The sequence below is a fragment of the Anopheles nili genome, chromosome 2 (genome assembly GCF_943737925.1).
Source record: "Anopheles nili chromosome 2, idAnoNiliSN_F5_01, whole genome shotgun sequence".
Taxonomy (NCBI): domain Eukaryota; kingdom Metazoa; phylum Arthropoda; class Insecta; order Diptera; family Culicidae; genus Anopheles; species Anopheles nili.
The window spans coordinates 47,960,283-47,986,560 of NC_071291.1; the positions used below are offsets into that span (position 1 = coordinate 47,960,283).

The following is a 26,278-nucleotide window of genomic DNA, read 5'->3' on the forward strand; positions in this document are numbered from 1 at the left end:
CCGCACAAAGAAAAGCCAAATGAATACAATCATCTAGAAGCCGATCTCGTGGCTCTTGGGACACAGGCCAGGCTCTTAGAGACAGGTACTGTCCGATTCGGAAGGGTGGTGCGCGCGTGGTACGTGAAAGAAAAAACCGCTCATAAACTTGCGAGAAAGAGCGCGCATGGGATATAAACTATACATTAGGGCGTGGTTAATACCATTATTTTTGGTTTTGCTGTTATTAGTATTCCTTACGGCGTGTCTCGTGTGAGGCGGGTGCGTAGCGCGGATTTAAATTTGGTAGCAACGGAAGCATGCTGGTGTTAGTCCCATTTCGAAGTGTAATTTAACGTGCACTCTATGTTTGCCACTTTGAGAACTAAAGCCAATGCATTCCTCTAAAATAACAAATCATAAACCATTGCTGCATGTGACGAATTGGTTCGTAACTGGACTGAAATCCCGTATTTGGGAAGTTACTTTATAACTGGAAATATCAACCACATTCAACTAACAATGCGCCTTCGGAATCTAACGTTTTTAAACTTAAATTTCTTTATGTAACACATCTGTATGTTAAATATCTGTTTAGTTTGTACGAGTTTGGTCTTTTTTTTCGGTATTGTTTTGCTAAATGTATGAAAGTAGTGAAGTGCGCCCAAAAAGGTACGAGCTCTTCATTCTAAGCCAACTAAACTATTCTACGGATTACATAAAAGAGCGACGACCGAAACCAGTTACTACCTAGAGCAGCTTGAGTTATTATTAATCATGGGCTCACCGAATCATCTTATATATGCTCGTCCACTTTTGTGAACACCGCTAAATAGTACATTCCATTTAGTTTGAAATGGGCTTTTGTAACAAATATCACCCTAAAACAAGCCATTAGCCACTGGCTTATAGACGCGATATTGCTTAGAACATAGCGGCCATTAAAATTATACGAAATGTATATTGCTGCCTATTTCTTCTAGTTCTAGCTCCCACTTTCGATTTTTCTCACTCGCTCTAGTTTTTCTCTTTTCTTGTTCTCCATATTACGATAACCCAACCTCAAGGATCCGATTCCCCTCTCGAGCCTTCACCTTATTTTTTCGTTCAACTTCATTTTCTTCTTTTCCTCTGTGTCCCACTCTATCTTCCATCCCGATTATTACAATGACGAATTTATTAAAACTTAGCTCCCTTCATATTCATGACCATGCGCCACGAATGACCATTACAGTAATCATTATTTTCTCACTTCCTTCTTTCCGGTTGGTTGAACCAGAAATAATTTTTGGAGCATTCCCTCTCTTCTAACCCTGACAGCTGGGTTAGAAACATTTCTTCCAAATATGCTATTTCAATACAAAATACCACTGTTGAAGTTTGGAAGCTACGTTTTTATGATTTTTCCTCAAAGCTGGCATTCCACACATTGTGAGCAAAGCAGTTGCTTTGAATGTTAAAGAAATTTGTTCGGCTGTCCGCAAAGGAAAAAATATTATACAGCAAGGATATTTTATAAAAGTATGCTAAATGATGTAGATTGTCATAGCTGACCATGCATAATATAACAAGCTGCTTTTTGAACTAGTTGAAATAAATCCAATGTACATTTATAACACAACATTACATTGTATAGAATTGTTAATGATGTATTACGATTTTACAAATAGCGCAAAATACATATACTTACGTGTACTTGTTATAAAAATAATTATTTGTTAACTTCCCAACACGGAACGAGACTCACATTACGGCTTGCGGAAGATAAAAGCAAAATTCTTCTAGGTGCCGTGCAGTCGGCAAGTGGCGAAGAATGCTTGCAACATAAACACACTCTTGATTGATGAATCGTTTGTCAGGTTGCGGGTTCCGCAGCGCTGTTAACCAGCATGGCCAACCACTGACGCTTCGACGAAACGTAAGGCGCCAGATATAAAAATAAAACAAAAGTGATCGACAGTTTAGCTATCGATTAATCCTTGAACCAGCAGGTATTGGCAACTGGCAAGTCAATATCGAAGTAGTGAGCCGGGCCAAACCGCTTCACGGAACGGTAGTAACAATTCTGTCATGCATAAATCAAGACATAGCCTTTATGTCCCACTAACCCTCACCACGCAATGAAAATAAAATACCAAGCAGTGCTCAAATCAAAATCGATTCGATTGCCTGATTGTTGTTAAACCCAGTGGCACGTTACTTGTAGGAATATACAACTAAGAATACTCTTGGATCTTAAGAATTTGTAGAAAATCTGCATTCGTGTATGATATGATACCGTACAGTTGCTCAATTATTTTCAATACAATCTCTATGAATTTCAACCTAATTTAATTCATACCGATTAGTTTATTGTTATCAATCTTGCAAGTTATATCTATTATTTCTAACGGAGCACCTTGGCAAAGAAGAAATCAATTCTTCACTTCACTAATTGCCATTGAAAACTAGTCATGAGTTGATGAAAGTTGCGATTGGAGCGGTGGGTGATCAAATTCCAATATTATGATATGTCTGCGTCTCTTTTTCGTTAATGCCGCAACAGGAGAGCCATTCAATGGAGACACACTAGACAGCACGCATAATAGACAGTAGACTTTTCGTGATCCGTGGCGTAAACATTTCACGCACGTTGTTATGTAACTGTTTTTTTCATTTCAAACTATTGAAGTTGTTTATTTACAAACGCACACACAATTCTCAAACACAGATTTTAAGTGGCGCCTTTTCAACGACCGAGCATGCTGCATTACTGGGATAGGCCTCTTTCATTTAGTAAACAAACGCAAGGCCCACGCTATGTGACCGCTGGCTGTAGTTACCTCTCGCTTCTGCCACTCTGTAGCGTCAATACCATTCTTTTCACACGAGCTCAACGATTGCTGGGTTCGCTTTCAGTACAAACGTTGTCCATACAGTAAAAGAGACCCATATCTCTGATGGTGTTCATTTAAAGCTGATTGAAGTACCGATCGTTTGATACATTTTGTAAACAATCTGAATCGTATCCAACAAAACCACTGAGCACGAAACCCGTAATAATAAAACAATCCAAATCAAACGGATTACATCCATTCTATTTCGGTACAATCGATTTTCAATGTCACCGTTTCGGAAAACATGAAAGACTCTAAATTGAGATTTTAGTTTCCATTATAACGGACAATGTGTTTTAAATGGTCACATTATAAGACTTTATAAAAATTGCCAGCATAGCACGTGTTTTACTTGATACGATAATTATAATTTAGAAACACATTTTGCTACATAGGATTAAGAATGACAAAACAACCAAATTTGATATATTTGTTTTATATGATCATATATTTAGACACAATTGTACTTGCTTACCGTCGTTAGTTGAACACGCTTCAAAATATTGCTTACGATAGCTGCACAATATTAATACTTGACGGACAACAAACTTTCACCAAATGGATTAGTAAGCTAACAATAGGTTATGCCAACATATACTTAAGTGAATCAACTCAAACATCAATCTTCGTTACATGATTACAAATTATAATATACTCAATCATATATTATAAACAATTTAAGCAAAAAACTAATAATAAATCAAACAGTATATTCCACAACGAAGAAGTTCAACATGTAGATTTGAAATAATAAAAGATCAATAAAATATATAACAATAAAAACCAAAAAATAAAAAGCGACTTACCTATCCAGTCTGGTAGAAGTGTGCCCGCAAGAGATTCTGAATATCTCTTACCTGTAATGAGTAAAAAAAATATCTGTTGTTAAAGATAATGATATTCGATAATCATTCGATTAATGATAACGGTATTCTACGCTACTGTCGGTAGCATTTTCAATATCTTATTTGGTGCGTTTAAATAGAAACGAACTAGATAAAGATATTTCCACTGTAATGAATGTATTAACTGTAAATCATTCCCAAAAAATCATTCCTTCCAATCAACAAAAGATTCATACCCTTTAACATACGTATCTAAGTACAAATCATTTCAACAAATTTTATATACTTCTCGTTTGTTATTATTATTGTTTTCGATTCTAAGCGTTTCGTTCAAAATTTACATACTAAAAATCATCTTCTGAAAGAATTCTTAGATGCCGGTACCACGATCCGACCATCCAACCAAATGGTGTCACCTACGAAGAATTCAATACTGTCTGAAAATAGCCAAATGTATTTAAAAAAACGCCGTCTAATGTGCTACTTTGTCCAGAATACCGTGCGAATGAAGCGATAAAACCGGTTATTTGATTACTTGTGATGATATTTTAAAGCAAGTTTAACACAAATTGCTTAACTAAACTCGTTGCAGGTTGGAATCTTGTTCGCGTTTTTAACCAAACAACTATTGGAGTTACAAATCCAAATGAAATAACTCAAACTTCAAAGGAAAGTCTGAGATGTTACATATCAAATAGGAACATGTGTGACTCCTAATATCATTTTTCTGTATCTGCTTCTGCCTTGTTCTTATTCCTTCTTTCAAGTTGCACGATACGACGATAGTGATACATTCTTGAATTTTAAGCAACACAGACGTTATACTGAAATTGAAACGCTGTTTTTGACGTTGAAGTGGCCAATGAAGTTCAAGAAACAAGATTTCCGTAGTGCGAGATTTCCAGTCCGGATTAAAGGTCATCTTGCAACTGCCATCGTTGTCGTGAAATCTGTCTTTATAAGTAAGATTTATAATGCCTTGAAGCTTGTTCAGAATGCATACGTTGTTAAGCACCGTTGCACATATGCTTGCATTAGTCACTATTCAATTCCATGCAAAAGCTTGCTGCTTGGAGTTCGAGAAGCTAAGTAAGAAAAAAAATGGTTTACTGAAACAAACATTCATCATAAATATCATCGTTTTTTATTAATCTTACCAACAATTAAAATTTTTTGGTGTAATATGTAGTAAAAATATAAATATTTTCAATTCTCCCACTAAACGATTGTTAGTTAAGCTTATAGTGTATTTTTTTAAACAGCTTCGCTATAGGAAACAAATAATGCTTATTTATTCCTCAAATTTGATTCATTAGCCCTGACCTAGAGACAACGTATTAGCTGTGTGGTTTTATTTAGCTCAGCTTGTCGATTAATAGTACCATACTAGTGACAATAATAATGAAATGCTAAATAAAAGTAATATATCCTGATTGTTTGTTTCGCCCCACTGTATGGTGCTAACGTTTTGTACCATTTGGATTGTAAACCTGCACTGTCAAGTAATATGTTGGCCATGAAATTCTTATGTTCATTATTGACTTCATCAAAAAATAAAAGGTGATCTGAAAACACATAATTTATCAGTGAATTTTATCATGACAAAAGTAACCAATTCTCTTCATCTCCGGTTAACACTAAACCGTGCCAGCTTGTGGAATTTGAGTGGAACAGCTGTCTCCGGAATAAGAAGATGAAGATCGAAATTGTTTGTTCTTCTCAATACACTCAGAATCCCACATACCTTTCTCAGCGGCGAGCTGTTTCTCTAACATGAACTAGATGGTATCATGTTTTTGCTCTCGCGATAACCACCGCCAGTTCTTAATCGTAGAATTGCAAAGTTCTTTTTCGATCTCAAACCTGTTTTTGCCAGTCAACAGCGATAAGTAACGATGTTTTTCTGACTTGCTCATTGGGTCAATGAAGCTGTATGATGAGAATGAATAGGACTCGTCATAACGAGAATGAGAGATGTGAGAATACTTTTCTCACTTTCAATTTCTACCTCAAATGTGTTACCATTATGTGTTAAGTCTAATGTGTTACCAATCGATATTCGTTGAATAGGCTTCAAATTGTGTATCGTTAATGTTCTGTGTCGTTCTACCAGACAATCAACAATGGAAATAATGCCGTTTGTACTGCTCACGGAGAATATTTTTTCGTTACGTCGTTCTCATCATCATCGACAGCGGAGCGCGTGTTGACCAGATGATCGTAATGACGGTCATAATGCGACCTTGTATGGGTGCGAGTGGACTTCAACGCTTGTTGTTTGTTACTTTTCCTGCTGTAGTGTGTGTAAAACACGTTCGGAGAGCCCTCGACACTGACCGGTGAGAAGGGCTTAACATTCATTTTCACACGTCTCATCTCTACGTAGTATAAAACACTTAGTTTAGTCAGAGTGAGAAAAAATAGTGAGAACAACGATCAATTAAGCCATAGCGTTTTTACCGCATACATGTAACGAAGATAGATACTAGGGATAGTTGCTGTTGTAGGGCACCTGACGATTCGTACCACACCGAAACAACTACCACTTTGAATGAACGTTTTGAAGGCAGACCGACCGGACTAGTCCATTAACTAATCCGATTCTATTTTTTTCGTTTTGATATTATTTGAGCGAAATGAATATAATTTTGCAGTTTGTTAGCTGTCTTGAATTTTATTCTTAGTGTTGTTAGAAGTCAAACAAAAAAAGCACCCACCTAGCATTTAACCAATGGCATTAGAAAATTTGTCTCTGATTGCTTGCTTGTACAACGCGATTGTTCTTCTTTCTATCGTTTCCTCTTCGGCTGGCAGCACTTTGCTGTTGGTGTAATATTGACTGTGGCGCCACTAGTGTTACTCACAGTAAGCAGAGCAGCAACTGCCGAGAGGGTGTGTAGGTATGCTACACACTTTTCTGGTTTCTATTCGCTCTCTTCCCATGGCTTCTAGTGCAGCGGACACGACTCGACTGAAGCACCGTGTGGTAGTGCTCAAGTTCAACACAAATTGAACATGCCGCCATCGCTGAACACATTGAATGCGCCGGGGTTTCCTCATACGACAACATCAGAGCGCTGAGCACTGTTTTCATAACATCCGCACTGGACGCTGTTAAATCACCCAACTGTTTACTGCAAGAGGAGAGCGAACTATGTTCGACGATCAAAGGAGAAATAATGCGAGGGGAGAACCAAAAAGAATATTTGAGAATCCCGACGAATGGAAAATGTTTTCCACGCTCCAACGTAATTGAGCACGTCGACGGAACTGACTAGGCGCCGCGCATATTTCCCGCGCCATTCTGGGCCGCCATAAGTCGTCTGTCTGATCGATAGTTCCGGCGCGATCGGTACTGCATGGATCTAACTAACGTAATCAATTGATCTTTGAATATCAAGCTCAAACGATTAACGGTAGACAATAATATATGTAACTTAACACAACACCATTTTGATGCAACAGACCAGCTCCAGGTTGGAAGTTACCAATTTTTTAAATTCATCATCGAAAAAAATGATGACGATTCATGATGGAAAACATCTACAAGAATGATCTGCAAATTGACAAACATTACCGAGGATCCATAAATAACAAACGATCATTATGTTTAGGGGATCAAAAAAAGTCATGAGCTCACATTATAACATATATGGCAATTTTTTCAGCTTATTAAACTGTGTACTATTTTCAAACTAAAACTTGTACTGATAGATTACTGGATACATTATTCTAGCATAGAGTTATATATCCTTCTGTTTCAGTCTACCTCTCACTCTCTCGCTGTTACTTTTTCTCTCGCTCTTTTTATCATTCTTGCAACATAGAAAAGCAAACCTTTCATTTGTCTCTGTCGCGCTCAATTTCAAACTCTAGGAATGCCATTAGCTCAACAGCTAGAAGAGAAGTGTTCCATTGTACATTGGCAACACGTTCCACTTTCTCGTCTGTTACATTCATTTTATTCTACATTGTAACCCTACGATAGACCCTGCACCTACTTTGCTCACAACAGCTGCTGCTTCAGTCTCAGCAACTGTATCCAAAGTGTATATAATAGCATTTAGAACAAAAACACTAGTAATAAGTTCATAACCATAATCAGATGCAATAACATGACCAAGGGTGAAACAAACGTATGCGAGCTCTGTAAATTCACATTTAATCGTGACAGTCTTAAATGACTTGTGGAACTATTTTACTGATAAGCAATTTTTATACAACAGTGCAAACAAGAGAGCGCTTTGCGAAATCCAGGTTTCCTAAATGATACCAAAACAACGCAAATATCTAAGTATTCAATTTATCGTTCTAAGCAATGATGTAAATACTCTGAAAAACAAATTGAAAATTCATTTCAAGATCATTTTTGTTATTCTACTTTTTAACCTTTTATACGATAGTTATTTCTCATCACACACAACTGGTGTTAGCTATCTTCATTGCGACATAAAGTATCATGATAAATAGCATCCAACTGCGAAGCAGTTGTTCCCATAATCTATTTTTGGACTAGCCTAGAATGATGGTTCTAAGGCAAGCTAACCTAAATTGGAAAACGAAGTTTTGAATATTTTACGCGGTCGTGTACTCGTGCTCGTTCTTTTCTTCGATTCTTTTTAAAATCACTTTTTGACTTTCTATAAGAGAACTATTTGGAGGCTTCAACATTGCAAATTATTTAACCACTTGAAAATATGTTAAAGAAAATACAAGAACACTGTCACGCTAAAATGAATCATTCGAAATAACTAATATATACAGACTGAAATAGAACACTCATTTGTCACTGGACCAAATCACAAAAAACTATGCATTAACTGTGGCAAAAAATTCGCGCCAAAACTATTCACCTTGCACGCTTCGCTCCTACCACAAACACGGCAATTGTTAACGGTGTGAGAAAATTATACACGTGTTCTATCATGGTTATTAAATCATTTACTGTTGTTAAATGGTGTTAGCATTCTCCACTTCCGACTCATAAAAAACGAACCGCTAAAACTGCTCTTCTCTACTTTCCCTTTATCTCTTCCATTTTGCTCTCTCATATAACAACTCCCGTTTTGGCTGCCCTCTCGCTTCCACTACATCTCAAGCAAAACGTGGCTCTTCTTGAATCGGTGGATGCTGTTAGAAATTATGACACTCGACAAAGTCATTTATTACCTCTGTACACACAACGTGGTTCTTCCACGAAAGAATGACCGACTAGACTGAAAAAGCACCATACCCTACGATGTGCTATCCAATAAAGCTTCAGGTGACGAAGTAACACTATACAAGCGAATAACAGCAGCCACAGGGAAGGTATAATGTACAATGCGTTAATGCAATTTGTCCGTGGTACAATGACATTACTTTTTAATTTAACCCAGTGTTTTTGCGCCAGATTGTTGTATTTAAAAAAAAAACACACATGACATCAGCAGTATGAAATTTGCTAACGTTCATCGAGCATGAGCTGGTAAATAGAGAAACTAGAAAGGGGTTAAAATTGGACCATTGACACCCTCGTAAATCTAATGTGTGTTAGCTGGAGCACCAGTTGCATCATTGGCTGCCGTTTGCACTCTCATTTCCAGTTGCTGTAGGTCATGCGAACAGGCCATTAGGTGTCTTGTTCGTTTTTCGCACAAACAATCAATTCGCTTTCGCACCATACAATGACGACAGCTTTCCAAAATTCATGTTTTGTAAAACATTAAAAAATTCTAGTAAAAGGATCGTATGTGTAGCAATACAAAAATATGAAAATTATTACACCATTATTATTTCAAAATTTAACTGAATAAAATTAGAGCGAGGCTAGAGAGCTAGAAAACTGAGAACGAGTTAATGCGTGCATTCAAATCTCATTTCTTCTACTTCAAGGAAAAATCTGCATTTAATGCTAGAATATATGTTTTTCTTAGAATAGACGTGCATCATCTTGCACCTGAACAGTTTACAATCGACTATTCAGTGGTTGGCCGGCACCAAGCCGAATGAAATAAAAAAATGAAACCGATTTCTTACACTTCTTTGTCGAATAAATTAATGATACCAATCTAAATGGATCGCTGTGCAAACATCTTCAATTTATTTGTTTCCACAGAAATTAATGCTCCAAAAGTACTCACTTTGCAACACACACCATCATAACGATATGCTCATCCATAATATGAACTCGGCTCAATGTTCCATTGCATCCGTGTAGAAGAGAGAGAAATTCTCTGCAAAGTTCTTATATGGCTGCGTGTGAATGAGCGATAATGATCACGTCAGTCTACTGAACGCACCCTGCTATATGAAAGCGAAAAGGTGCAATAAAAATGAAATAGTGTGAGCAAAACAGGTACAAGCACCCCGAACCAGAAAAACATCGCACGGTAAGCGGAGATAGCTCATCATATTGTCCACCACCACCACGAAAGAGAGAAGGATTTTGTGAAATCTTGCCAGAAAGAGAACGAAAGCAGGAGGGAGCTCACTTTACACAATCAAACGACTCAAGTTTTGGTGAATGCAACCAAGGGAGATGATTCCGTCGTTTATCATTTTTCTCTTTCCCGTTCGTTCATTACTCTGACGCTCACAGGCGAAGTAGCAACACGATCCGTATTCAAAGCCTTTGTAGGTTTCAATCGTTGGCGATCTACCATTTTTCTATTATTGGCAGTTGGAAAACATAAGCTAAGTCATTTCACTGTGAAAGAAATTACGATTTTTTTTCAATAATATCCACTGTATACAAGCCTTACTGTGCTGCAATAGTTGGAATTCTATTGCAAAACCACTCTTTGTTATTTAACAGAAATCATTCCAGTGCTTTTGCCAAAGAAAAACATGTGAAAATCAAAAGTGTGTACCTGAAGTTAATCTAGTGAAAGAATAACTTGCACCATTGTGAAGAGTTTCAAAATTAATCAAACACTTAAAACAATGGCATCAAACTGGACGTGGTGATGTCGGCTAGTGTGAGCACGATGAGGGCAGGTTCAGCAGAGATGTTAATTTGCCGACGGTAAATCGTTCGCCCGTTGGTTTTATGGACGGAAATACCAAAAACGATTACACCGATTACTCATCATACCCCGGTTGTAATTATTCATAAATAAGCGTTATCGGATTAACGCTCATCTTCCGTTGGGCGGTTGACCATCCCAGATTCAACTACGCTTTTAGACGCACCTCCGTTCCATTGTCCTGCTTGTCTGGAATGCGCACAGAACTGGAACACAAGTACCAAGCCTTGGCGTCACATGACCACCCTCTGTGAGAATGCCATGCTGTTTTTACAGTGGGTTTCCAAATGTGTTAAGTTCGTTTCAAAAATAACAAAATTAAAACAGAAAGGGATAAGAACGAGAGTTTGCACAGGCGTATACAAATCCTAGAGCTTGGAAGATGGCGAAAAAGATTCAGCCGCATTACCGCACCATTGTTTATGCACTCAGACAGACTCAAAATGAAGTGTTTATTACGATGTATTATCGATGATAAATTATGATCCATACTGCCGGTTACACATTTCTCTCTTTGCCTTGTTTACTCCACCACCAATGGGGCCACTACATAACATGTGGGTGGATTTACAACTGGTTGTATGCTCAGTCGGCCGGATAATGTGATAATTAGTATTTGCTGATGAACATTGCGTGAAGCTGAAAGTTACACACATAATGGAAAGCATGCCCCAAGAGGAAGAGCCTGTAATTATTACATAGCATTGCTTGCTATGTGTCATGGATTTGAGAATAATCGATCATCACCAAAACGACATGTTTTACAAAGACGTTCTTTTCTTTATTGTTCGATAGATAAAGATCAAGCAGGTGTCTTTATTTTATTTAACAAAAATTCATTCTGTATAATTTTTACTCATTGTTTAACAGGAAATGTTAAGTATTTGCTTATTATTTTTGTTTTATGCTTTGTTCATTCAATAATTCACGTTCAGTGTTACCTCAAGGTTGCATATCATATGAAGATATTGACTATTTTTCAACAATTTTGCATGACCTTCTATTGGAACGGAAAACAGCAACGGCACCTTTTTTACAAAAATCTAGATGCAATAAAGCAATTAAAAAGGTGAACCCCGCAGCATGTGAGGAGAGGTATTCTCACACCGAATCAAATGCAGAAGGAATAGACAAACGCTGGGAAAAGCACAAACCTATCGTCTAATTGTATCGTCACGTAACAAAACCATAAAAACCAACAATTACAAGACATCTCTTCGACGTCCTTCGAAAAAACTTACACACTTGTTTTCTTCGTCGCTCTCAAACACACACAAATATATATACTCAAAAGTCTAAGCGATGTCATAAAACTCAAATATGATTAATCCTCATTCAAAGAGGGTAGCCGCTGCCACAATGCTTTGGCTTGTCTTCCCTTGTTTTGCACACATCCTTCGTAAGATTGTACATGCGACACACGACATGAACAAACGGTCAAAAATAAGAAGCTTTGATTTGTAAGAGTATTTCATAGTCAAAATAATGATTATGAGTTCTGCTAGTACAAAATCAAATATACGGTACCGGCTGCTTAAATGTTCAAAAGATACATCGCTTTTGCAGCATGTTTTCGAAACACAAAACTAAGAAAAATGCGCACACCGATTGTGCTGCACATGCAACGACAATTACTGTCAAAATTATCTTAGGCTCCGGATGGTGCCACAAAATACCCCATAAATTATATGCAATCCTTTTAACCTTGCGCACCATACGTATCTGTTCGAGAAGAAAGAAAGCAAATGTGATCAGGAATCAGCATAACAAATCATTGCTGAATAATAAATAATGCGACACAAGTGATAAATACACCACACAGTTAAGCTTCTCGCAGAGCGTCATTTTAAAGAAACCATGAAGACAATTAGAGCTATAGTGAAATATACAGTTCCAATAAAAAAAAATTTTCATAGTACGACCGAATGTAAGAATTGATTAAAATAATGCGTGGAATGCCCAGCACTACAACATTTCTAAACCGAAAATAATCTGCAAAACTCGTTTGTTTCCATGTAGGTGATGAACATCAGTATGACGGTACAGAACTTATCGTGCCAGTGTGACTATTTTTGTATTTTAATTTCAATTGAAAACAGAGGTCGATCTGCCGATCATATGAGTGATTCGCGTGCTACCGAACTGGCAACACTGCCCAGCTGCCTCAACGGCCATCATCATCCAGACTAGCAATTACAGTTTTGATCACTTGGCATCACCGTGTCTCTTACCTCTGCCCTTCTGGTTCGCTGTCTCTTTTCAGCATTGGTTAGGTGCTGTTTGTATGACGTTCCTCTGATTATGCCTGAGAACGTTTGAATCGGTTTTTTGTTACTCAGGTTTTGGATATGTTGGGGGTTTCATTGAGGTTAGGTTATCAATGTTCGATTCTTCGATTTCTGATATTTTCGAACCCCAGTCCACAACCAGTCCCTTCCTGTTTACCAAGCGATCACGGCGAACACCACTGGTTCGACACATGCGAATGAAGGACGCGGTAGCAGAATATGGTTTTGAACGCAGAACAGGATAAAGCAAGCACCAGTAAAAGAAATATCTCCGGAACCCAAACTGAGGAGGATGAATTGGCTTGCAAATGGGTATTTCTTGATTTATCTTGTGTGTGCTCCGCTTTACGTTTTCTTCGTCATCATGCTGATCGAATGGTGCGCTCTTACATATTTTGATTTTGACCGGCTAACACAAGGCCATGCTCGATAAAACCACCGCAATAAACAGTGAACTGCGCAAAGAAAACGAAGTCACAACTCAAGCGAAATAACATATGATCACGAAGATAAAATTAGTCAAAAACCTAAAACGTGAACAAGGTTATAGGAGATTGGCCGTGATCGCCTTCCCAGTGAAGCAATACATCGTGATCTTCAATACTGGCTACACGATTCTTATATTTCACGCTTTCAGTGAAATGAACTTACCCTTATATGTGAAAAAGTAGATGCAACTTAGAGTTTTGGTCAACTATGACAAAATACCCAAGTATAATACAGTTGTCACATCATTATCTCACCACGCGTGATGGCCCGCGGATTCTTGCGAATAAAAGTTTACAATATAGATGTGCAAAAGTGATACCCGTTAACTTTCGTTTGAATTGGACCGATACAAAAAATATCGCCTAAAAGAGTTTAGAATGAACTTCCAATATTTAAACGTATGTGAAATTTTTCAAATGCTAATTAAGTTAAAGAATAAAAAAAATATAATCGTGAATCGAATACAGAAAAAGAATTATGAAAATTGTTGCACAAGTCCGAAATTCTTCGTAGTACTTCCTTTTCTTTAGGAGCAAAATGTTGATTTATATATTAGCTTTCTTGTTTTTGCGAGAATCTAAACGGCGTATGTTTTGTACAGAAGTGTGGTAAAGTTAAACTCACGTACATATACACAAATACACTTTCTGCGTCACTTCCGATCAACACCGTTCTTGGGTGAGTATGCTTCCCACCATGGCTCTATAAGATAGACCAGTTCTGCTCCAGCTCAAGCATCTTATTTCTCTTTCATTTCTACGTGAAGATCCCCAAAGAATGTTTATAACATTCGCGATCGCCACGGTAAAATTATGCACGAGCCTCCATGGTGCCCCTGATTCCTTTTTGTTGCTCCCATTGCCCCTTTCCTTCTCAACCGTTAGCCTGACACCTTTTATATGTGGCTCGCCTGTTTATTCTTCTTCATTTTACTAGCATACGCTTTGTTGGAGAGCGTCGGTCGCATCACTGATCAGCGGTAGAGATGAAAATTTATTGGAACACAGTTTTATTAATGTGAGAAATTTCAATATCTTCACCATCCCTGTGGTTTTCCGCTTATGTCACTTTTACCGTATCCAAAACTGACATCGTCAGCTAGCAGGGTACGATTCGCAATGACCGTTTGCATCGACAGCGATCATATAGTAGCTAGTTGCTATTATTCACCTTTTAACCGATGATATAGTAAATTAGATAGTTCAAACATTCTAATCACAAATTATAGGAAATTTAAAATACAATAATCATTAACTGCATATGCATTAGCTCCAAATTGTTCCAAGTATTGCAAAGAGTGCAAATTTTAATACATTCATTAATATCGTAGCTATTTTCGTTTCGGTTTTATAATTTGAAGGTCGATTATCGATTAGAACGCATTTCAATGATGACAAATCGATGCCACCTGGCAGACATTCTGTCAGCATAAAAATACAATACAAATGTATCCCATATGTGTACACTTTGCATGCATATTTTCATTGTTTCGCTATACATTAATAATGTTGTTGAAAGCGAAAATATACTGCTAAGAAAAAAGAAATAATCAACATACCGTACACGAGTTGAGGTGAGATTGGAATTGATAGATAAAGCAATGAAATAAAACGCAGCATAAGCTGACGTATGAGACGATTCGACTGGTGCTGTGGAGAAGGGGCCACACTTTTCCTTACTCTAGTGTACATTGGGGCACACGACAGAGAAATATGCCGCTCTACAGGCAACATTATTATTATTTTAACATGTCGGTGCGACGACGTCAGATAAGATTCAACTGCTATTTTAATTCAACCGTTTCATCTTTGAAATAAAATAAAAAAACTCTGTAATACCGCAATTTCAAACGAATTGACTGATTGCGGCTGACCGTAAAATATGTGGTAGGATAATAGACGAACAAAATCGATAATATGCAGGGAGGTCTAGCTATTCAACAACTTCTATTGGGCTTCTCCACCACTCTTCGCGCACTGAGAACTTAGAGAAGAATGTGTGTCAAAATTAAGTTCAAAACATGCTGGGATAAAATAGATTTCGAAAGAGGGAGTGAGCAATTACCGTTGCTTAGCGCGATGCTTTTTAAGACGCTTTATCTTGCCCTTTTACACAAATTGGACGAACACATAACCAATCATTAAGGTAATAGTCCCGTAAAGCTGTTTCCCGTTCGATACAACTATCAATATAAAGAAGTATGCTATGCCATTGTATTGAAAAGTTACATTAATACACCAGGTACACGTTTGATATTTTCACATCAATGGGCTTAAAATTTTACTAAAGTGACTGAAAATATCTAACATTGACCTGAACGTTAGCAAAACAATGTACGGTCTAACATAGTTTGTAGAAGTGCATGTTGGTCACAAATGCGAAATGTTTTAGTAATGTGCTGATTGCATATTATAATAACATTTTTAAAAGCTTATTATAGTTAGACAATAGGAGGAAATATAATCTATTCAAAAACCCATAGCTATTCTCTTGCTAAGTCGAATTGAAAGTTAAGAAAAAAAGTGACCACACATGGTTTACAAACCAGCATTCGGCAAGCTACAATCAAGCGCGTAACAGCATGCAAATTTTCAATGAAAACAAATCATAAATCATAACTCAATATTTTAGGAACGCGGCTTTTTTCAGCCAACGAGTAAGCACAACTTCGATTTCAATCGCAGAGAATTAAAAGAAGAGAGCAATGAAAAGTTCCTCCACGGCGTTATTCTGTTCTTTAAATACATCTTTGCTGGTGCTAACCAAGGGAATTCCGCGGAGCTTTCTTCTTTCTTAAATATTTTCTGTATTGGTGTGCTGAAGGCTTGTAATACCACACACATTCCACCAACACATTTTTTCTTATGCGGGCCTGAAGTGGCTTGGCTGGAGCTTACCGTCGCCTTTGTGCCACTAAAATGATGTCGAACAGCATGTTCTACTAGCTCTCTCTCTCTCTCTCTCTCTCTCTCTCTCTCTCTCTCTTTCTTCTTCTTTCCCTGTCCTTTGTTCGCTCTCTCCCATGAATCTGACTCTTCTCTCTGATCCGTCACTTCATCCGTCGCTCCTTGTTACCAGCGTCAAGAGATGGTTGCGCGAATCGAAATTTTATGACGTGTTGTTATCTTTCTGTTACAATCCATCATCAATGCCTTTGCAGCGTTTTTATCATACGTGCTTGGCCACGGCTCTTCACGACTAAAAGGTAATACCTACTGTAGATAATGGAGATTTGGATGGTAAGCGTGGTGTATCTGTTGCGTGATTTGTGGTAGTATTTGTATTTGGATACCACCACCATGACATTTCTGGCCATTCAAATCTTCCGGTTTTCCCTTTAGAAAGGAGGCTTCCTCTTCCGGTGGCTTCCGTTGTTTTGTATTAGACTGCTCTAGAGCTACACCATTCTTATCGTTTGAAGGAAGTGTTCACTGTTTTGCGCAAATCTGATGAACCTTTGACCGGAAGTCTATGAATGAATATAGTTCACTAGTGCCAACCTTCCATCGGAACACTTGCTAAGGAATGCATGCGGCTGCGTATTTTAGTCAGCGTTGATATGTGTTTCATGTAAGCTGAATTGTGGAAAATGATGAAGTGAGTATTGGAGAAAAGAAAAGGGTGCTATCTCGTGTTTCCATTATGGAATTCGGAGCGTGGCTGTTTTTGGAGGCATGATTTATTACACCATTTTGGCGACCGTCTCGTGGTTGTACCCTTTTGGTTTTATTTCAACGGGCAAACAATACTGCACGACCAAAGTTGGCAGAACCTTAAGAAGCAGTCATGGGGTCTCATAAAATTCACAACAGCTACAACATACCGCAGTGCGCCCACCCGTGGATTCATTAGAGCAATTAATTTCATGTCGATTCGCCGGTACTGAACGAGCAGGCCCCAGCGTACAACTAAGTCTCGATTCTCGCCATTAGCCGCTTTAAGTGGCACCCTTCAGGTGCGATCATTATGAGTGAATTCACTCCTGGTGGTCAACGTAGCTGGTGAGTTAAAATCAGTTTTCAATAACACCTTTCATCATACTTTTTTATGTAGCTATTACCAGGGTAAGGGTTTTATTGGACAATACCACCACCGTCATGTTCATGATCAGCCTACTTGTTCACGTGATCGTGATCGTCGTGAGTTTTTGTTGTTGTAACATCTTTTTTTTATTTTACTCTTTTTTAGTTACTTTTGAAATGTAAAGAGCCTTTTTGTTTCGAAAAAAAAACTAACTGAATGCAAAGAGCCTTTAAACTGCACCTAGAGATCTACAATGAATATTAGCAATGGAAGTATTTCTTCTTGCGTACAAAATATCAATTCAGATATTTTATAATTACAGTCAAATGGTTCATTATAGCTAGGATGAGGTTATTGGCTTATGCACATGCAAAAAATGGAATGACATTTAAAATTGTCTTATTTTGCGCGCTATTTCCACAAGCCATTTTCGATGACCGTAACGGGTCGAGGAGAACAAAAACAACATTGACCGTTTATAGAACTCTTGCAAAACGGATTCCCTTTGCATTTCAACTTTAACCACGCACACTAATGTATGTGTAATTTGTAGTTGTGAGGCTTGCCTGCTGCAAAAAAAAAAAACAATTATAAAGTTTAAAGTTTGGCAATGAATATTCATTCGCGAAATTGAATTTTTCCATGTCAGTCATTCATAACGGACACCAGACGTGAGGCATAAGCCAATGTTGGTTAAATAGCTGCTACCTAAATAATGTTGATGCCATGAACCATAAATCATGCATAAATTGTTCTGTTCAAATATCTACGACAAAATAGAGTTGGCATATCAAAACACCAAAATAGAAAATTATTCAACAAAACAGAATGTTACATTAATCGTGAAATAATTTTAAATGCATGATTGCGTGAAATACAATGTCAAAACAATAAAATGTAAGCTGTTTGTGAAAATGAATCATTTCACTAGAATCAACATTGTAATACTATAAAAAAGACAACACAAATACTTTTCGATTAACATCGATTTATAGCCGCAAAAATATTTTAAGAGACAATTTGCTTAAAATCAACGCCATTGGTCTTAGCTTATTTAAATATTTATGACATACAAAAATACATTTGCTATTTACTTTGCATTTAATGATTACTTTTTTTATTTCTCCTAAAATTCGCACTAACCTCGCTTTTTAAATTTGAATAACATATCCTGAAACTAGCTTATTTTGTTTTCGTTTCGGGTAAATTGGAGAAGATTGTAATATAGATTGAGTTTAAAAAAAACATTTTCATATCTCATTTATGCCGCGTGATGTGAAACGCGAACCCATTATCCAAATTTATTACTTATTTTTGTATTTTGTGTGTTCGGCCGTTTGTTGCGGAAAAATTTTTCAAATGTGTGAGTTTTGAATTCTTGAATGAATATTAATTTTCGTTCCCTACACATGGCAGCAGAACGTGATGATCTTTTTCACTCTGCCATCAGACATTTGCACAATAGTACTCGTTATTACATTTTACCAATTTATTGATTGATATTTGATTGATTTATACTACAAAAAGGTACTTATTTGCGATTATGCACCATTGAACAAATACAATCTTATTAATTTTTAGTAGTTTCAATTAGAGATATAATACATAGATTACTTGTCTCTTATACTCTATACAATTTTCGAACTGTTCGAACTTAATTCAAATTAATTTATAAATTTGGATTGCATTTTATATTCTTGAAAGGTTACATTATTCTTGCTTGTTACCAATTATTCTTATTGGAAGCTGACAATGCCATTGTTACAAAATATAGTATAATTACGTGATATGCGCGAATACTATTGGTTGATCCAATCTAAATCCCAAATTATCTTGCAAAAAAAAATTCAGTGCATAGATCCAAAGAGGTATATTGAAAATCGTTCCATGGTTTTCAGCTGCGTTTTCTTTTTTGAATTAGGTATTTTATATGATTTTTCGTTTGCCCTTGTTTATACTGATTTTTCGCTATTCTTATAGCAATTCTAAGCACAGTTTCAGACCAACATGAAAACGTTAAGTGGTCTTAAAAAATTCCATCTTAAAACGGGATTCATCGAATCCAACTAGAATGTATCTATTCCTATTACAAAACTGCATAACGCACGCAGCCCATTTTTCCGCAGCTTACAATTCATATTGATGCTGTACACATACAAAAAGAGAAGTATGGAATGAGAGACACGTAGAAAGTATAACCATCTCGAAAACTAGGGATGGAGTAACGCACCTAAAGTGCATTTCTTGTGCATTCTACAGCATTGAATACAAATCTACAGCAACAGCAGCGGCTGCAGGAGAAGTACATAAAAATGTTGTCGAGTGATGTATCCGTGGCGAGGGTTTGCCACCGCCTATTCGACACTTATACACCGACGCATTTTCTCATGGAAAACCTTCCTCGAAATAGATTTCATATGTTCGAAGATGGAGGAACAAACTCGTCATACCCGACCCCTAAGCAGTGACATTATCTGATGCGAGGGGTTAGCGCAAGCTGTTCTCCGCTTCCATTTTCAAATCCATGTGTCAGGGTTCTCTATTCTCATTGCTTTCACTGATGCTGCGAAACCCGTTGCTTCTCTTTTTGCTTCATTGCTTTCTTTTTGTTTCCAACGAATACGTTTCAGAAGCAAAGCTATGTACTTGTACTGGAGATCAATACCGCAAGATGTATTAGAATCGGAGGGAATTTTGACAATAAACACCACTGCTATGTGTATGTCTTTTATTTATAATTTTTCCTCTCATTAATGAGTTTATTCACAAGTATCTCCGTAAACAAACAGGGTGAAACAAGCAAATATACCAATGATGCACTAACCATAGATACATAGATCTCATCATTGAAGAAACGATTTTCCGTTCCAGATGTTGTGGTTTCTATTGATAAGATTCAACCGAATATGCACAAATAATAAGGCACATCAATGAACACATACGAATATGCAGAGAAAGTAATTCGGCAAAAAGCGATTGTGTAAGCAGTTGAAGATTCTTTGGCAAGAAACAGCTCAATTTTCTCATTCCTCTGGTTGAATGGACACCGCCCCTATGAACTCTACCATGCCCATTTTCGTCAGTGGAAAACGCACAACACCCTGCACAGCTTGAAATTAATAAAATTTAATCACGTCTTTAAGCGATTAAACTACGTCAATTACAATCAACCCATTCCAAACAAGAAAAGACCGACCTCGATCGAGTCGGTTCTTCCAGAACACAGATTGCATGGGTCAGGCCTGGTTTGCGACGTGCTTTTTTCGCATTGCGCTTTCCTCGGTCCAACCAATAACGGCAAGAAAGCAATGGAGTGAATACTCCTACTTTTGCGTGAAGAAGAATAAACCTGCAAATATCCTGTTAGCCGATATCGCGTTCAAGACTACCGCAAAAATGTTTATTGAAAACACTGAATTGAAGGCCATCGAATAAAGCGTGAATTATCATGAGCGAAGTGTTGTTTTTGTTATGCATTAGGTTTTACATTTTCTCATAACTATTTTTATTGTTTTTAAATCGTTCTAATCATAAAGTGTTTCTTTTCCGTGTAAAAAAAGAGTACACCAACATATGGTTTGAATAAAGTATACCTCCATCATCATACCATATTGTCGTTTATCTAACAGGCAGAACAGTTTTGCTATGCAAAAATAATATCTCATATTTATTTATTTCTATGTGACTGCTTTGATGTCGTTGTTATAAACATAAAAAAATAAAGAAAATGCTCTTTCTGTACAGTTTAACGCGAAATTCAGCGATAAAAGTAAAATGCACATGTAAATTATTCTTTTTTTTTATTTGGACGCTCATAAATAAACATTTTTAAAGAAATCAATAGAACGCTATATGCCATGCTATATTAACTGCAATCTGTATGTATATCGATAATGGGACGGTATATAAGTTCAAAATCCGGTTTAAAATCGGTGGTGTCGAAAATTAATATATATCTTGAAGGCTTTGAAAATTTGCAGAGACAACTTAATAATTTTACCAAAACATTAGCATCGAATAAAACATTCTCAAATCGAATTGTGTAGTATATGAACTTGTATCTACTACGCTACGAATATATTGCAGTACATCAAGCAGATGGTAACAATTGGCTAACCCAAATAACATATAACATTATTTTCTTCGTTACCTGAAAATATAGCAGATCAAGGCTATACTAGGCTACAAAAAATGAAAATAACTTTCCATCGAAGCATTACAGAACGAACTCATAAATTCTCTATAAAATTATGGTGCATATAGTGCCAGTGGTCGTAGAAGATGAGCAAAGGAATACAAGATCGTACACGATCTCGTTTGGTGAGAAGAATTGAAAAAGATCTTCTGTATTTATTACTCTCACATGGTTTTCCCGGCTCACACCATGCGCACTGCTCGCACCATGCACACTGCTCGCTGGTGCGCTCTTCAACTAATACAATTTTATATAAATCTATTAATTTACTATAATAATAAGTAATACTAAGTAGTTTACAAAACATCACACGACAGAGGTTCAAATGAAATATGAGCTAGTTTGACAATGTTTTTACTGTCTTTTTTTCCAATGGTTGTTTTATGATCGCTTATGATTATCAGAACAATGTAATGCCCAAGAACACACTAATTCAAAAAGTCGACTTCTTAGGCAATCGTACTCTGGTAGTTAATTTGTTACGTGTGATACACATTATCTTTAATTGCTAAAAGTTTTCTGATAAAACTTTTATAGCAAACCTTTAGCAAATTTGTCATGTAAATTTATCGTCATAAATGAAGATGTAAAATCACTGATCTAAACTAATGCAAACACAATAATATGGATGAATAATATAACATATGGTACACCCAATACCCAATAGATGCATCAAAAATCAAATCGCCCAATCAAACAACAAAACAAGTCATTTGACTTTTAACAAAATATTTAAAAAAAAATTGCAACAATTTTACGAATAAAATTGCTATCTGATTCCGATACTCATTAGTATGAATTAACTTAAAACGAACTATTAACGTCCTTGTATAGCTTTCTGCAATCCCATTAGAAATGAAAGTATTTCCAGTGAATGCTTAGAGAGGAAGGAAGCCAACTAGTCAACTGCTTACCTGCAATAGCCATCCAGGGATAAAAGGTATGATTCGACTGGTGAAGCCCGGTCGTAGGAGCAGTTTGACCACCGGTGGACCCGGTTAGTGAGCATTGGTTGGTGTTCCACGAACCAGCAACACCAGCCGCGGCTGCAGCGGATCCAGTCCGACTAACCGGACTTCCACCGGACGCATCGATGTAGCCCCCTACGCGCGAATCCGGTGTACATGCCGAAGGTCGCACCGGAACAGAACTATTTTGCTGAGAAGGTACATTGCCACCGGTAGCACCGGTGGCCGCGCCGTTGGCTGCGCCACTGTTAGCGTTCCACACATCTTTGTACCCGTTGGTGGTGTCCGTGCCGTTATTTCCACTAGCACTCTTCGTTCCGCAGTCCTTCGAGCTGTACGAGCCCTCGTAAATCTGTTTGCAGGCGGCCTGTATACTAGCATCGTACGGCGATTCCTGTGCCGTGCGCGTTTGATGCAGGTGATGGTTCGTGTAGGGCGACATTCCGAGAGATAAAGGGAACCCTCTATAGGCTGCGGCCGCGGCAGCCGTAGTCTGATCATGATGGGTGCCAGTCGTCGTCATCATTCCGGCAGCCGCTTGATGCGGATGTCCGTAAAACCCGGTTTGTTCAAAATACGAATTCATGGTTAAGCCGATGCGTTAAGGGAAACGAAGTTAAGAGAATCCAATTCCGCAAAGACTTCTTCAATTCCTCAAACCGACTCAGGTTTCAATGCTCTAAATTTGTTTCTGACAAAAGTTCACAACTGAGGTTTGAGGTAACAATCATTCAATTTAATGTATCCGATCACTTGATCCGATCACTTCAATCGTCACAGAATGCTTTTACTTTGCATACACACTTTTTGGATGTCGTTCCGTCATGTTGACGCTTATAGGAAGTTTTACAACAGAAAAGGATCGATAAGATTCCGATGGAATCGCGTGTACTTGTACACAGAGGAATAATCTCTGATGAGTGTTTTCTCAATTGGTACCAGTTGACTGGCAAGGAGTAAGCACTTTTTAAAGCTTACACTAACAGTAGATCCAGGCTCTAGAACGAGTATCCTTTCATACTCTCGCTAATCACTAATTAGTCGTTTTTTAACCACTATGCACTTCTACAACGCCATCCATAGTCACCGGAACGAATTGTGCGTTTGAAACGACGATTATCTACCTATACCTCACAGCATAAAACAGGTGCGTTCTAATCGAGGCGATAGAAGAAGCCTCAGAACGAGGAATATCCCACAATTCTCAACAATTGGTTAGTTACGTTTGCACCAATCAGCACCGAACGGATTTGCACAATTTTTCCTCAAATGTGAACTGCTCTCATCGATCAAGGCAAATTTAGCGTCCCGAAGATCACACACATCCCCACAGCACAGTTTCGTCGAATTCGCGGGAACACGCAATAATCATATCAATAACAATAAAAATAAAAGCGCGCGCGCCTTGTTTCGCCGGGTTGAATTTTTCGAATGAGCGCAAAATGTGCGTGCGCTCCGAGACGGAATCTGCTCCGATCCGATCCGAGAGAATGAATGCCCATCACTACAGGAAAAAAACTCCCGAAGCGAACCTCGAGCTTGTGTGTGTTTCGGAAAAATCTCTTCGGCTTCGGGTTTCCGAAAGAGAAGCGCATCGCAGTTTTGTCCTACTCGCACCTTAGTAAGCATGCCGTCGAATCTATTTTCCTTATAAACCTAGCAAACATTGCGAAGACTGTTCGTTTCAATTCCCTTCAAAAAGTACAAAGAGACAGTATTCTGCAATGATAAAGGCTTACTGTCGCCATACTAGGCAGCCCAGGAAGCTAGCAAAGTGCTTCAATACAAAAATGCAGCGAGCAACTATCCAGCCACCGGGATGTGCGCTGTTCAGCGTTCTTATTACCTAAATGACAGACACTGAATATTACATAACTATCATCCATCACTGATTTGCGCTCCGAAACATCTATTGTATTGAGCCCATTACTGCTCTATCCAGACGACAATGTCCAGGCGGGCATGAGTGGTTAGTTAAAGACTGCAGCACTTCAAAAAATGCGTCCCAAGGCGGTTTAGAAGAATAGGAAAGGACTCAAAACTTTCTCTTTTCTCTGGATCTTACGTAACAAGCCCCCTGAGATGGATCTGCCGAGCGAGGTTGTGTTCTTGGTTCATGAGTTCGAAACACTGATAATTTTGATTTATTGCAACATGCAATGTCCAGGTCTGTTTTACCAATGAAAGGTTAGTCCGTAAGCTTTTTCTCTCTTTTATTCTTATTGAGAAGTTAAAAACAGAGAAAAGCACAACGGGAACCATCATGGTAGTCATGATAGAGCGTCGAGGAAACTGAAATCGAAGAAAACAAAGTCACACGAAAAATTATGAGGTGAAAAATCGAAATATGATTTATGAATTACCTTCAGCCAACTTTTGGAGGGCTTCTTTTTTGAGCAAGCGGCATCCGTTTACGATGCCTAGCTATGGTTTTCAGGCAATGTTTGGTGCTGCAAAATTTCGGGGATTGCTTTTGAGGTTAAAAAGGAGTTTTGTTTTGGCTTCTTGCGTAACATGATAAGGCGTGAAATATTTATAGCTTTCGTTTTCAGTTACCATGACATTAGCTAAGCGATGTCAAAATAAGCCGTAATCATTCGTTGGGAATTGTAAGAAAATTTATCGCACTAGCAATTTCCATAAAAAAATTGTAAACCCTAAATCAATGTTTCTTTTCATGGAAGGCTTCAACGTTTAATAAAATTTTTTTTTGAATTGTGAATTGTTTTTTTACTGCACTAGCGGTACAGAAATTTTGATTATAATATAAATCATGCATTCTGCATAACAAGTCGAAAAAATAATCTATGAAACAGTAAGATAGGTAGCTGCACGATATTATTCCCTGATTTTGTTACAAGTTGGTAACTAAATGTTAAATGTATACTTTACCTTGCTAACAGTTTTGTATTATTACAATTGAAAAACCTTTGGTGATATACACATCATACATTTTTTTTAATTGTGCAATGTATTCAACTGTATCAAACAAAAAACTGGCTCATAAATGTTTTACCTAAGATTCTGCATGAAGTACTCAGCATGATGTCATTGGGCAGTGATGGTGATAATAAAGCAATTAACTACCGTTTCAACAGTATATCTACGAACAAATATGAACTTCACTCGTCGTCCTAGGATACGCAGTGTCCTTTTTGCGATGGACTGCACAAGCAATTCAACGAACCCACCATTTAAAATCATCGACGGGCCAAACGTCGAGTATGGTTGGGAAACCTTACGAAAAGGGTGCTTATTCGCTGCGCTGTCCAGAAAGTGTCCAACTGGAGCAAGTGCGTGTGAAACTGGTGCGGGAACTCATTTTCTATGTATGAGCATTTTATGTAAATTTTCCCTGACAACCCTCACGGCAAACAACGTTAACTACCACCAATAGCCCAGCTATGACGGGCAAATGAACAAACGGAACGAACAAACGATAATAATTTTACGATTCGTAATAATTGCAATGTTCACCATAATAACAATAATATAACAATTATAATACTACTTCACCTACTTCTTCACCACCCGATGTGTAGATGAAACTTGAATGTATGTTAGATGCGAGCATGATAAGCGAAGCTTGTTTTTGCTATGTGAGACGA

At 37.6% G+C, this 26,278-nt stretch overlaps 1 protein-coding gene across 1 annotated transcript in view; it reads right to left on the bottom strand.

The window, feature by feature from the left end:
- LOC128720050 (homeotic protein ultrabithorax-like) overlaps positions 1-23,256 on the bottom strand; it is a 60,177-nt gene extending 36,921 nt beyond the window's left edge. The window contains exons 1-2 of the mRNA XM_053813696.1: positions 22,617-23,256; positions 3,662-3,712 (exon numbers count right to left, since the gene is read on the bottom strand). Of these exons, the coding sequence (XP_053669671.1) occupies positions 3,662-3,712; positions 22,617-23,256 (691 nt within the window). The remainder of the gene's footprint in view (positions 1-3,661; positions 3,713-22,616) is intronic.
- Positions 23,257-26,278: the final 3,022 nt, after the last annotated feature.